This window comes from Simochromis diagramma, unplaced genomic scaffold (genome assembly GCF_900408965.1).
Source record: "Simochromis diagramma unplaced genomic scaffold, fSimDia1.1 OVJJ01000402.1, whole genome shotgun sequence".
Lineage (NCBI taxonomy): Eukaryota > Metazoa > Chordata > Actinopteri > Cichliformes > Cichlidae > Simochromis > Simochromis diagramma.
In genome coordinates this window covers 1,394,826-1,408,446 of record NW_024386972.1, presented here as the reverse complement: position 1 = coordinate 1,408,446, position 13,621 = coordinate 1,394,826, and the positions used below count along the sequence as shown (strand labels likewise).

Sequence of the window (13,621 nt, the reverse complement as noted above, 5' to 3'; positions counted from 1 at the left end):
GCCGATGAAGACACAATTAGGTACTTGTCCGACTGCACCTCTTAGTCTGTGCCAGTTTCTGCTGGCACAGCATAATCCTCTAGAACCCCCAGGATTAAATTTTTATGGTATCTTTTTAAATATAGTCTTTAAAAAAAAAAAGGCAGATGGAGATAGACATTGCCAAGACAGGACGTAGTGTGGTAACAGTTAGCTGCACATTAAGACACAAGCCAAATATTCTGCTTTTAATAAATGGTTTTCTTAGCATTGCTAATGAATTGTCGTGGAAATACAAAAGGACTTCTCATGGAAATAAATTAAAAAACCTATTGATGGGCATGTAATGTGCAAAATTACACACATGGCGACTGCAGATATTAATTTAAATGTCTTAATTTGTAACTTTTGACTAACACTGGTAATTGCCAAATTAAACCTGTGCTATTCAGAGTTCAGCGTTGTTTTTTCTTAACTTTTAATTATGAATAGGCCACACCAGGTAATACCTAAGCTCATTTTTAAACATGAATATATATCTAATGTTCTTTCAAGACTGCGTTCGTGGCTTCTCGCACATTTGTTTGTTTTCCATTGCTTTCACAGTCTAATTCATGATGTTCTATGTGTAAAAAAATGAATATTAATTACTTAATCCTTCCTCAAGCAATACCACAATTATGTATCTTGACTCCAGCAAGCTTTGATTTCTGGGTCACTTTTTGTGGTCCTTTCCTGGAATCCAAGTTTAATCTTAATGTTATTGCTGTGGCAAAAGCCCTAAGGAGTTCGCCCTCATTAAATATGTATTTGAAATATTCAGATCTGTTTCCCCAGCTGCTGTTTTTCCTCTGCAAATAATGGAAATAATGACACGTTAATGATTAGTACATCATCCACAACGCAAGGTAGAGGCACATATCCATTTCTCTGTGTGTTCATGGACCTACTGGACATACTGCTATTACAGTTCATCTCCATCTCTTTTCTGTCTCAAAATAAAGAAATATGGCTAAAAACATTAGAATAAAGTACCAGCTACAGTATAGCAAATTGCATGTTTGCTTCATTCCATGAGATCATAAGCAGTAAGATCATTTTGTCCCTCCTGGTGGTATATTATGTTAATTACACCCCAAATTACAATCAATGAATCAGGATAAATTATCTGTCTCCTTCCATATTACTGCATATGGGTTGTGAAGACAAATTAGTTCAGGAGGAATTGCATCTAATAATATTGTTATGTGTTTGAGTATTCTTATAAACATCATTACTAATTCCAGTCTTAAATGGGGAGTCGGTTACATCTGGCAGATTACGTTCAGAAACAATAAGAACTGCAGGTTTAAAGAAGTGAAATCATGTATTCACATCCTCTGGTTTGTACTGAGGCTTCATAACCACCACTGAGTGAGAGAACTGTGCAACTGAGGTGGCAAATTATCTTTTAAGCCAATTAAGGCCTTGGGCGACGTAGCCAGGGTTTCTGAAACTGATAAAAGCCTGTTAATTTCAGATAGATTCCGAGACACCCTTCTACTTTTCCTTGGATTTTGTCACACATACTTTTATGAGATTGCATACTTTACATGCCGGTCCTGGCTGCGCTAATGTTTGCACATCCTCGTCTGCTGGAGATGTTGCTTATGTCTGACAGTGCAGACATGTTCAACTCCAGCAGAGCTACAGTACACATCAGACAACAAGCAAGGGTCGAGCGCGGTATAGGCAATTTGGACTTTCGGGTTCGATCTCCTGGATGCAAAATACTTGCACTTTGCTGCGTGTGGTGTGGAGTGAATTTTTAACGTCGCTTTATGACTTGTTTGGAGCTGGTTTGGGAGAAAGATGGCTTTGAAACTGCAGGGGCTGAGTTGTTGTGTGTGTTTTGTGTGGTCATCCGCGGTTTAATCAAGCTTCCTGTGACACAGGGTCAGAAGATAATGTAGATTATTAAAGCTTTTCATTAGGGGCTGAATTGCTCCCTTGAGGTTTAATGCATGTGTGATGTTTTCTGGAGTCTACTTTATTAACCTGCTGCTTTGGGCCTGGCACACTTTCAAAAGCCTTTTTAGTTCTTCAAGAAGTGATGCTACTACATGTAGATAATGACTAGACTAAAAAATGTCTCAGTGGCCAGAAAATAAAGGAATATTTGATGTATGTAAGTGGATTTTTCTATTACATTATGAAACAAATACTGCACACTGTTTATAGTGGTTCACAGCTTTGGGACTTTAAGGTCAGTTCACGTTGGACTAGAATGAAGGGCGGCCTGAGTACCTGTGACAAATGGTCCACCAAGTGCCTGTCACTGGGCTGTCATGGTAACCAAGGCCCTGTGCTCTTCAACCCTGCTTACACATAGTGACTGCCACCTTTAACCAACTGTCCCGGGGGTCAACGACTGTTTGTTTTCTGTCATGTTGGGAACAGAAGGTCTCCTAAGGCTTGTAATCTTATGATCATGCATGACATAGTTCAGTATGTATGTGCATTTGCCTGTGTACGAGTGTGACCTCTGCTGTCTCTCTGACCTGTAGCTGAGTATGTGTTCATCAGGGCTTTTTTATGACAAAAATAAATGGCTAAAGTTTGTACTTTTCATCATCCTGCTGTATTCACTGTCCATGCATATATTAGGCTTATGTAACAAACAGTATATAGCATATTTTGTATCATATGTTGCAGATGGAATAAATTACTTTGGGGAGAGTTAATAAATCCAAGAAGAAAAAAACAACTCTTTGTCTCACAGTGCTTGAAAACAAAACTGACTTACTCTGTTTTGCATAATGGGTCTCATTTCACAAGGGCGACTGTCAGTGTCCGCAGCCTCCTCCACAGTAAGCAAGCAAGGCCCAGGGCAACCTTGCTCATCTCGGACACCGGCACGGGCCATCACAAGAGCGAATGATGGCTCAGGTCCAGTAGCTTTATCCGCAGATTCTCTTTCTCAAGCTTCTGGTAGCAGGCAAAAACCCTACACTACTTATTAATCAATAACAACTGACAGGAATGTTTAATTTCTCTACCAAAGCTATGTTTATTCAAATCAATATTTTTCACCTGCTTATTCAAGCTCAGACGTGCATACAGCACATCATCATTGGAATCTAAATAAGACAAAACAATTGAAAATCATTTTTGATTAACTGCCTTGATCCACCCACCACAAAAACTCTCACAAAGAAGGAAATCTCCCTTCATATTTCCCTCCATATTACATACATTTGCAAAAGCTTTGAAGCGTTGTTTAATGTAGTTGGTTTATCTATTTTTCATACTTATTGTGTTACTTGAATCTTGAGATAAGCATAAGCTACTGGGCTTTTAATGTATCCCATGAGGAAAAGCAGTGCAATCAGTATTTATTCTCCCTTGAATTAATCCAGAAATTATTATTATATATCTATTTTTTTTTTTTGCTTCAAAGTTTAAAGTGCTGCTTCCGAGGGAAAAAATCCAAGCACCAAACCATTATGATAGATGGCATTGTCAGAGCCATTGTGCTGTCCATACACACTGCACTCTACTGTATACAGTCTTGAATATGGTTCTGTCCAAAAGGCAGCAGTGCATGATGGGTAGGCAATCAGCAGGCCCCCTTAAGACTTTCCCTTTACGTTGTAAGGCCCTCTTTGATGTGTGCTGCAGTAAACACAGCTGGTTCTCTCCCAACCACAGTCTCCTGAGGGATGAGACTCAGCACAAGAACACTAATGAGCGCATTAGAAGGAAGCCATAGAAGGAAAATGCTACAGTTGTAAATAGAATTGTCTCTTGTGTTGTATATAACAAAGATGCTGTCTATACTATGAGACGTGCTGGTGTTTATGCATTCCACTGCACTGTGTGTAAAGTCTTGCAAATGTCTACAGAGTATATACTAAATATGGAGACCAGAACAGTGCAATTCCTTTTTTAAAGTTGATGATGCCACAATGTGAATTTGAAGCTAAGCTGCAAAAATCGAAATATATAACCACAGCTTTCAGCTGCACTATAATTAACAGTTGAGGGGATTCAAGCATTGGAACTAAAAAATGAACATGGCACTGTGAAACTGAAGTGACATATGCCACCGACAATAACAGCAGCAAACCATTACAAATGAATCATTCTCCAGTTATTCCATTTAAGATAATTATAGGGCATTGAAAAGTGATGCAGAACAATTCTACCTGCCTGAAAAAAACGGTGTTAGAGCTCATTCTTCACGGGCAGGTCAAATTTTCATATGTCAAGGTGAGTGTACTGGTTAAGAATGATGCTTATGTTATGGAACATTGTTTTATGCTTACTATGAAAGAGTAAAGGAAAACATTGTAGATGTTAGTTACCCCCAGAAAGCTTTTTTATAGTCATGAGACTAGAATCACCTTTTTCTTGAAATAATTGTTTTCTGCATGACTTTATCAGCTTGTATATCCTTGTAGAGGAGTTTTTAAACCATTCTTCAACAATATTCCTTCAGGTTCCACCGCAGCATCTATTCGAGGTCTGGACTGGACTGGGTCATTGCAACACCTAGATTTTTTTTTTGGCCATTCTGCTGCATCATTGACCTGCTGCATGACCTAATTTGCTTTAGCTCTTGGACAGATGGCCTCATGCTTCACTGTAGCATACTTTGGTATAAAGAGTCCATGGTCAACTCTATGACTAGAAGATGTCCAGGTCTTGTGCCTGCAAAACCAGCCCCAGTCATCATCTCTACACTTCTGTGCTTGACAGTTGGTCTGAGGTGTTTGTGCTGATATGCTGTGATGGGTTTGTGATGGCCAGACATCTCCACTTTGATTCTTGTCTTTCCAAATGATATTATTCCAGAAGTCTCGTGGTTTGTTTTGATAAAACGTTGGACACCTTAGCTATGCTGCCATAATCTTTTTAGAAAGAAGAGGCTTTCTCCTGACAAGCCATACTTCTTCAGTACGTTTCTAATTATACTGTAATGAACCATTTAATATGCTAACTGAGGCAGTTTTTGCAGTTGCTCTGACTTTTAGGGTAAAATTGCTGGGAAGACTGTTGCATTGTGTTGACACGTACCTGAATGCTCCAGACCAGCAAACTGCCAAAATCTTTGCTTTTATAGGGGTAGTCACACTCGCTGATGATCCAAAAAATGAAGTGCATTAGATTGGCAGTGCCTGGCTGCTACTTACCCTCTTAATTGCTATGGAAGCAGTAAGGGTGTACTTAGCTTTGCACAGGACTGCAGAAACCCCTGAGACCCCCCTTTTCACGCCAATGTGGATGCTACAACGTGTAGCATATAATCTGAAGGCTGACTTTGCCCGAGTTTATAACACCAAATTTCCGTTTTACTACATCTAAAGTCATGATGTGTCTGAATTGCACAGTTTAAATGTTAGCTCCAGAGACTTTGCTTTTGTTATGGAAGTGGAGTTGCTTTACATTTATTTTAGAGCAGCATATCTTTACATTCCTGGCATGTTTTCTAATATGAAGAACGATTATGTGCAAATTCTTGAACTTACTGAAGTTATACACTTCAACTTAATTGTATTGAGGGAGAGAAAAAGCACTAGCCTTGGTATTCTTCCCAGATAACTCTGATCTTTCAAGCATCATTTGAATCTGTGATCCCCAGCCAGTAGATTCCTTGAAAGTTACCAAGGGATTGAGCAATCTGGATTGCCTTTGTGCAACGGGGAGAGTGAGAGACGTGAAAACGATTTCAAAGAGTCCAGGATGAATCATGCTCCCACTGCAGCTGCCATTTATTAGCACATTTTCCACCATGGTTTTTACAGCTACCTAGCATACATAGGTTCATAGAGTTTGCTAGAGGCTTGCTTTGCAGGGGGGTTATTTTGTAAAATGCTTCATTAAAAGTGGTGATAAATGAACGTCATACTAACTTGTGTGGTTGTCATAATTAGTCATAACATTAAATCTTAATAAAAACTAAAAGCGAGGGACACCTCATTTATCAGCTGTTACCTCTATAATGAAGATGAAGATTAATTTGAAAAAAGTGTGATACGCTCCCACTACTGGTTTGATATGAAAAATGTCCTTAACTCATTAAAGTACTTGTACCAGCCAACGAATTTACACAGACTTTTTCAGGGTTAATTCTTTGAATGTCAAGGAATGGCAACGCAGTAAACATAATATCCAAAAACTCAAACACAGATTATCACTTTCTTGTTTTGATAACAAGAAACCCTCTAATCCCTTTATTAACTTGCTCTTGTTTCCAGCTTGACATGTGCTCATTCAAAAGTCCCTGAGTTGTGCTTGCTATGCTGCAGATTTTTTTTAAACCAATTCTTGCCTGTCAAGGATGATGAAATGGAAACCCATAAGAAATTGACAGCGTGTACCGCTCAAGGACGAGCATATCTGAAGATGACTTGTTTCCTGATTTGGACAAGGGGGCTAAGATAGTAGATGTAATCCTTAAAGACTTTAACAAAAAAAACCTATGTGCTTGTTTGTTTGTTTTTTGTTAGGTAGTTGTAGATTGACGGGTGAGACATTTTTCATTGTATTTTAAAGAAACGGACAACGTGTTGAAATGCTTGCATTCACTGCCACGTCTTATAGGTTTGGATGAATCACTGCAGCCCACACAAAATTTTGAAAATCAGCTATTATGGAAATCTTTTTGCCATAATATGTTTAATTTTAGGAGCTTATGTCAGCCTCTCCCCTTCTGGGTGTGAAACTGACACATTGTCTGTCTGAAAAATTGAAATAGTATACAGAAGGTGCTTTTGGACTGTGCTGTTGAGAGCTTTTTCTCTTGGAGAATAAATAATATATATATGTATGTGTCAATTCCTACTTTTCAGCTCCATTACCAACATGGGATTTAAGAATTCAATTCAATTCAATTCAAATTTATTTATATAGCACCAAATCACAACAGTAGCCACCTCAAGGTGCTGGTAGACCCTACAATAATACATACAGAGAAAACCCAACGATCAAATGAGCCCTTATGAGCCGCACTTTGGCGACAGAAAGAGATTAATAACAAGTATGATTCAATGCAGAGAGGTCTACTAACACCAAGTGAGTGAAAAAGGTGACTAAAAAGGAAAAACATCATGGGAATCCCCCTGCAGCCTATGCCCATGGCAGCATAAAGGGAGGATTCAGGGTCACCTGGTCCAGCCCTAACTATATGCTTTAGCAAAAATGAAAGTTTTAAGCCTAATCTTAAAAGTAGAGATAGTGTCTGTCTCCCGAATCCAAACTGGAAGCTGGAAGCAGTGCTATGTTTAAGCCACTTCTCACGCAGGAAATGATAAACTAATGATATATCAGGAAAAGCTTGCTGTAGAGACTGCTTCGCATAAAATACAATGGCAACTTTGAAGAATAAAGTTTTTGATTTTTTTCCAGCACAGATCGGATTCCTTGTGTTGCAGGTACTTGGAGGTGTTTGGTATCTGGATGACCTTGGCTTTCTATTGTAAATATATCAACGGTTAGCCTTACAGCACAAAATCAATTTCCTCTTTAGCTGGAACCCTCTGCCTCACATGCTTAGAGCTGAACCACTGACCTGGCATAGTGGGTGTTGTCTTTGAATATCAATTGTGGTACTTCTCACGTGTAGTCACTGTCTGCTGCTTTCTGAATAAAATATCCATGAGGCTTTAAAAGCCGTGACAATTATTGTGAGGGATGTGCATACCACAGGGGGACGTTGTGTTCTATTTTCTATTAATAAAGTTACATCTTTGAATAGATAACCTTTTAATGATTCACTCTGGGAGTTTGTGGAATTAATAATACACCATATAATCCCTGTGTCTTTTAAAGCCTAGAGAGTGAAAGAGTCAGCTTTGGTTTGAGGCCTACTTTTGTAGAGTAAAAAAAAAAGTTCATGTTTTACTTTTCTACTGTGTTTGTGTCTACCTTATAAGATACCAGTGGTATTTTTTTACTACTAAAGAGTTTACATTTAAACCGCCACAATAAGTAGTTTAAATAATGTCTTCCAAAGTTTTTACTCTGACATAGAAGAGTCTCGGGTAGCCTCAGGAGCAACACATATCTCCTTGTGTTCTCTCTGATCTCTCATCAGCTCTTGGGGCTTACATCAAGAGCCCCAGATTTATCAATCAATAGCCATAAACAAAACATCGATTGAACTGGACACTGGGGCACAACAAACAGATTATCAAGTTTTTAGCCCTCCGTGTGCGCTTGGTGACTAGAGGCACAGCTGTAAAAATGCCACTTGCCAGCCAAAGCGTGCTGCACAGCGTACAGAGGATCAGGCATGAAAGATGTGGGAGCTTCATACAAAAGGAATTACAATTACCAGAACATGGTGTTAAAAAGGTGTGTCTGTGCACCACATAAATGGATGAAAGCAGAATCAGATGAGTAATCCAGTTGTATTGGCAAGGTATTGGGGTATAATACTAGTCAATCCAATTGCCAGTGCTCTGTGTCCTTGCGCACACACATGTGTGCTTGGGTAATTCCGATAGTGTTTGGACAAATTTTGCACGTGGTTGCACGCGTGTGCACGTAATAGTTGTGGTGCTGACATGTCTGACAGCTGTGCATATTTCACAGGGTGGAGAACCCTGCATTGCGGTGCTCGTACACAGCAGCCATGCTCTTTATGTGAGAGCAGCTCAGGGTCAGACTAGAAGAAGAAAATCAAAGTTGCATCACCAAGCCCATCACTCTGTGTTGTGTCTCTGGGTAGCGCAGCGCTAACGTATTCACATCTCTCTGCCTTACCTCGTTAATATATTCCCGGGTTTTTCAGCTATGTTTACTAAAGCAGCAGAATGGGAATTTCACTTAGAAGTTGTGGTTAAACGGCTTCATTTGAAACAAAAAAGCAGGCATAATACATGGTATTTAATAATGATGCGAGCACATACACCAAAAACAGTGCAAGTGTGTTATTTCAGTCATCATTACTTTCCTCTCTTTGTCTCTTCAAGCTGAAAACACCAATTTTAATCAGTCCTTAATAAAACACAATCATTCCCTGGGCTATCTTGCTTTTAGCCCACTGAGATTCGCAAGGGAGCGAGGAATGAAATCTTCTCTTCCAATCTAACAAGAGTGGTTGTTTCATTACAAATAAGTAAATCGCTGCTGAATGACATTTGCCGCTTCACATGAAAGAAGTTTAGAAAAATGTTCCTGTTGATTTAAGTTGCTAAAGAATGAGGGGATTTTTTTAAAAATATATAAAACTGTTCAATTTGAACTAAATTGGTTTCCTCTTGTCTTTCTTCAGCGCTCGCCCCAACACATCCCAGCCTTCGTTCGGAGGTCTTCAAGCCATGTGTGGAAGACAAGGACCTAGCCTTTTGTCTGAACGAGGGAGAGTGTTCGATCATTGAAACCGTGGCTGGGGTTCACAGACACTGCAGGTGAGTTTGAAGGCTGCACCGTGTTTCTGTCTCGGCACTGAAACGCTCTTTGTCCCCCCCCAATCCATCAACAATTCATTCACTAGTCTCAACTCGTTTTCACTCAGTCCAGCTAAATTAGTTCTGGAAGTGATGAAACCCATGAAACGGGAAGATCAATGTGCAAATGCACAATAAATTAAGATCTGTTATCACCTGAACCACTAGAAGAGGGATCGGATATACTTTAGCTGAACCAGATGCTAATTCTCTGAAAAAAAGTTGCAGATTCAACCACGGAGCAGTGAACGTGACGAAACCTCTGTCTTCACTTTGCTCTGACAAAAGTAGTAATGATGATAGCAATCTTATAAAATGCCTTTCTCCTTCCGTATTAAGCTTGGAAAAAATTTTTTTGTCTGACATGGCCCTTCAGTCTGCACCACATTTTAATGGTAAGTGTTAAGAAGGAGCTCTTGTTATATCCTTCTTTGATCTCACTTGAAAGAAATTGATTTTTTCCTTGATTTTTCTTTTTTGCCTTTCGTTTGTGACATGATCATCTTTGCTGTATTCCTTTTGTTTTACTCTGCCTGACACTCACTCTGTGACTGCACAAGAGAATAAATAAAGGTAGCAAGCAAGTACACCCTTGACACATCATGTAACCAGGCAGGAATAAGTAAACTGGTGTCAATTAACTCAATTAAACTTATTGAGGAAATCAATGCAGCCCCAGGGTATTTTTAATGCCTTTGACATTAAAAATTATTCACCTGCATCAGAAAGCATCTACTGTGTGTCTCTCTCATGCAGTTTAATTAATTTGCTTCATATTTGTGATAGATAAAAAGCCACTTGTTTATACAGTACTGTGCAGAAGTCTTGAGCCACCTCTTTGTTTCTATTTCCACAGGTGAAGCAGGTTATTGATCTATCTGCACACACACACACACACACGCAAAACAGGGTTTCTACAGTTCTAACAAACTTGAATGACCACCTTTCTTCTCCAACAAAGCTCTCTTGGGCAAGCTTTCTTGTAATTTCTTTAAGTAGGCTTCAGGAACTATTCTTCTTGAAGGACATTCCACTCCTCTTGTAAGAAGAAGCCATCGACAGTGAAAGCTTTCCATTGCATAGTGGATCAAAATCTGGCGGTGCTTTTCTGCATTCATAACTCCAATTTGAAAAAATGCTCAAAACTATTGACTAAAATGCAACTCCAGATGGCTGCACCGCCCTCACTCCTGACATCCTCCATACTTGTTGGACACAGTTTGGATTTAGCAGTCTGTAAGACCTGCTGTGTCTGATTTTTCAGTCCAGTTCTTTTGTAATGTGCCATACCTGTGACTTTCAAGACACTGCTTACTTGCTTTTAGGGCTGCCATTTCTTTTGTCCCGAAGTTCCCTAAATCTTTTAAAGGACTCACTCCAAATAGTGTTGAGATATGCCACGTTTTTAGCTAACAGCTGTCTGGGAGTCACCTTATTGAAGCAAAAAAAATTATGCCTGCCAAAGTGTGTTATCTTTGCCATTTTGAAATTGGGACAAATTATGTGTTTTTGTGGCAGGCTCCTAGTAACAAAGTGCCAAAAGTTACAATTTAAAATGGCTTCTTTGTTGTCTATTATATATAAAACGCTGGTTCATCCTTGGAGTTAGGTACCTTTTCTCTGCCTGAATGATTAACAGTTTAGTTTAAGTGATTTAACAAATGAACAAAAAAAAACCTGAAAATGGTCAAAGAACAAACTCTGAAAGATCTTTAGAAAGCCTGGAGAATTATTGCTCTAGTCCACTTTAAACTATTACAAGAAAGTCTGGCTCCCTGGAAGCTAAATTTAAAGAATTGACTGGTGTTCTCAAAACAGAACATACAATGTTTTACGAGGGGAAAAAAAACATAAACTGGCTATAAAAAGTCAATGTGGGTGGTTAATCAAGTCTGATTTAAATATCAGTTCTGGCTTTAAATGACCCATTACTGGATATTGGTTACTGAGCATAATAAATTTTTTTGCAACAATGCCGTCCTTTGTTCTGTGATTTAAATATCTGCAAAGCCCAAACTTACTTGTTCAGTTCAGCTGTGCCAAAGGAGAGCCTCTGGCAATCAATATCTACCTAGAGGGAAAAAAGTTGTAACAAGGTTTCCATAGGACCCAGAGAAATCTTGTTAAGGCACAGGTGAACCTGCAGAAGCCCTCCATCACTCTCCCCACAGCTTCTGTGTGGATATCCTGTCACATTCTGCTTCTCGCTGCACCTCAACACCCATCTGACCTGCAAATCTGGTGAAGGCATGTGTTGAGCTGGAACAGGCAGCTGTCGATCCCTGTTTCATAGTCAGAACCGCCTTCAGTGAGGGCCTAACATTTATTTGGATTTTTGGAATGTACATGTCACGAAATTTCACTGAGTACTGAGGTAGAGAGTCAAAGTGCTGCTTTAGTTAAAAGGTTTTCCGTAAATGAGAAAAAAAGTGATTCTTGATAACATTTTGTTAAGACGTTAAACAGCTACAGAATTTGACGAATTTGCAAATTTCTGTATCAGGTTTTAGCCAAATATTCAATATTCAATGTATTGTAAAATATAACATATGAAATATGAAATAAAACAAGCATAATGTTCATAGGAAATGACTAGAAAGTGTTTAAATGTAAAATTATTCTTATTTCAGAATATACTGGCAGTTTAGTTGATAGTGTAATTATAAGTTGTGTTAACTTAAAAAAAAGTATACAGCTGATGCTGGGAATTATTAAATGATGCAAGCTCAATGCAGTGTGTGTTTCATGTCATATTATTGTGGCAGCTACAACAATTTCGAGCATGTCACCTGTGTGACAGCATCAAGACACCCTGAAGACTTGTTGCAACTACACTCTGGGCTATAATTAGCGACAGCTGAATGATGAATATAGGACTCAGGAATGACTGGAGGGCCTGACCTAGAGACACTGTGTGGTAATTTCTCTTGAGCGGAGTGCCTGTTGTGTGAAAGAATGATTACAGGTTTGTGAGTACTTTTATTGAAAGGTTGTTGTTTTTTTCCAGAGAGAAGTCCAAGCAGTAAGTCAGAAAAAAATATGATCATTTCACTCAAAAAATAAATAAATAAATCACTGCCAAGTGGATTGTGTTTTAATGATATTGCTACTGGGAGGGGCGTCCAAGTGGGCTTCTGATCTAAGACAGAAATTACATCAAAGCTTGCAGGAAGTCATTTAGAATAAATGAAAACTCCCATTCTTCGTTAAAGCTGCATAAGGTGATTTCTGAGCTCTTGGGGAGGTCACAACAAGTTCAAAGCAGCGCGGTGACATAAAGACAAAATTTGCAAGTTGAAGTTGAAATCAGATGTTTTAAAATGCATTTTAAGAAAAGTGAATATAATTTTTAACTTATAATGATACAGAAAGTTACATGAAATACAGCAAATGTGTGTTTAAATATTCACAGCAGGAACATCCCATTGTTTGTGACAACAAATGTTAATCCAAAATTTACAAATACTTTCTTTCCTGTTTAATGCACAGATTCCTCAACCGTGTGGCTGCATTTATGGCTTGTTAAGTTATTTGTTTACGTTTGATCTTCTACTCAGTCATTTCATGCTGAAGTTGTAGTGTACAATAAGCTTGTGTGAGCTTGTTTGCTGAAAATGGTGGCCCGCAGTTTTATCTTTTGAGGATTAAACCATAACAACCAGCTGAAAGCAAAAAAAACCCCACAAACAAAGACACATAAAGGTGCTGCTATTCCATCATCTTCGTCTTATAGTCTATACTGAGTTATCTTCTTCCCTTCTTCCTGTCACAGATATTGTTCACGAAAGTAAATTCGCACATTGCAGAAAACAAGAAAAATAGATAAATAAATATACGAGGCTGGCGTTTCACAGTCAGGTTTAAGGTGCTGGAGATGCTGCTGCTGATCGCACAGCCCTTCAAGGAAAGTCAGATCAGTGTCCTGATCTGAGAACTGTGACCTCTCCCACTAAAATACAGAAAAAGGAAAGGTTTAAAGATCGCTGCCTTGTTTGATGTCATGCTTTCTTCCAGACCTCCAGGGCCTCAGAGCCAGTTGGATATTTTCCAACATGTGACAGCTAAAGATGTCAGAAATCGTCTCTAAACATTTGAATTATTGTAGGGAAACACCGTTTTGAACTTAGGAATCAATTTAATTTGTTATGAAACATTTCCTCTGCTCTCCTCCTCCTAGCCCCTTCTCCCACCACTCTGCCGGATGTTCG

At 38.9% G+C, this 13,621-nt stretch overlaps 1 protein-coding gene across 1 annotated transcript in view; it reads left to right on the top strand.

The window, feature by feature from the left end:
- nrg3b (neuregulin 3b) overlaps window positions 1-13,621 on the top strand; it is a 202,906-nt gene that overhangs the window by 90,284 nt on the left and 99,001 nt on the right. Inside the window, exon 2 of the mRNA XM_040039454.1 lies at window positions 9,239-9,374. Within this exon, the coding sequence (XP_039895388.1) occupies window positions 9,239-9,374 (136 nt within the window). The remainder of the gene's footprint in view (window positions 1-9,238; window positions 9,375-13,621) is intronic.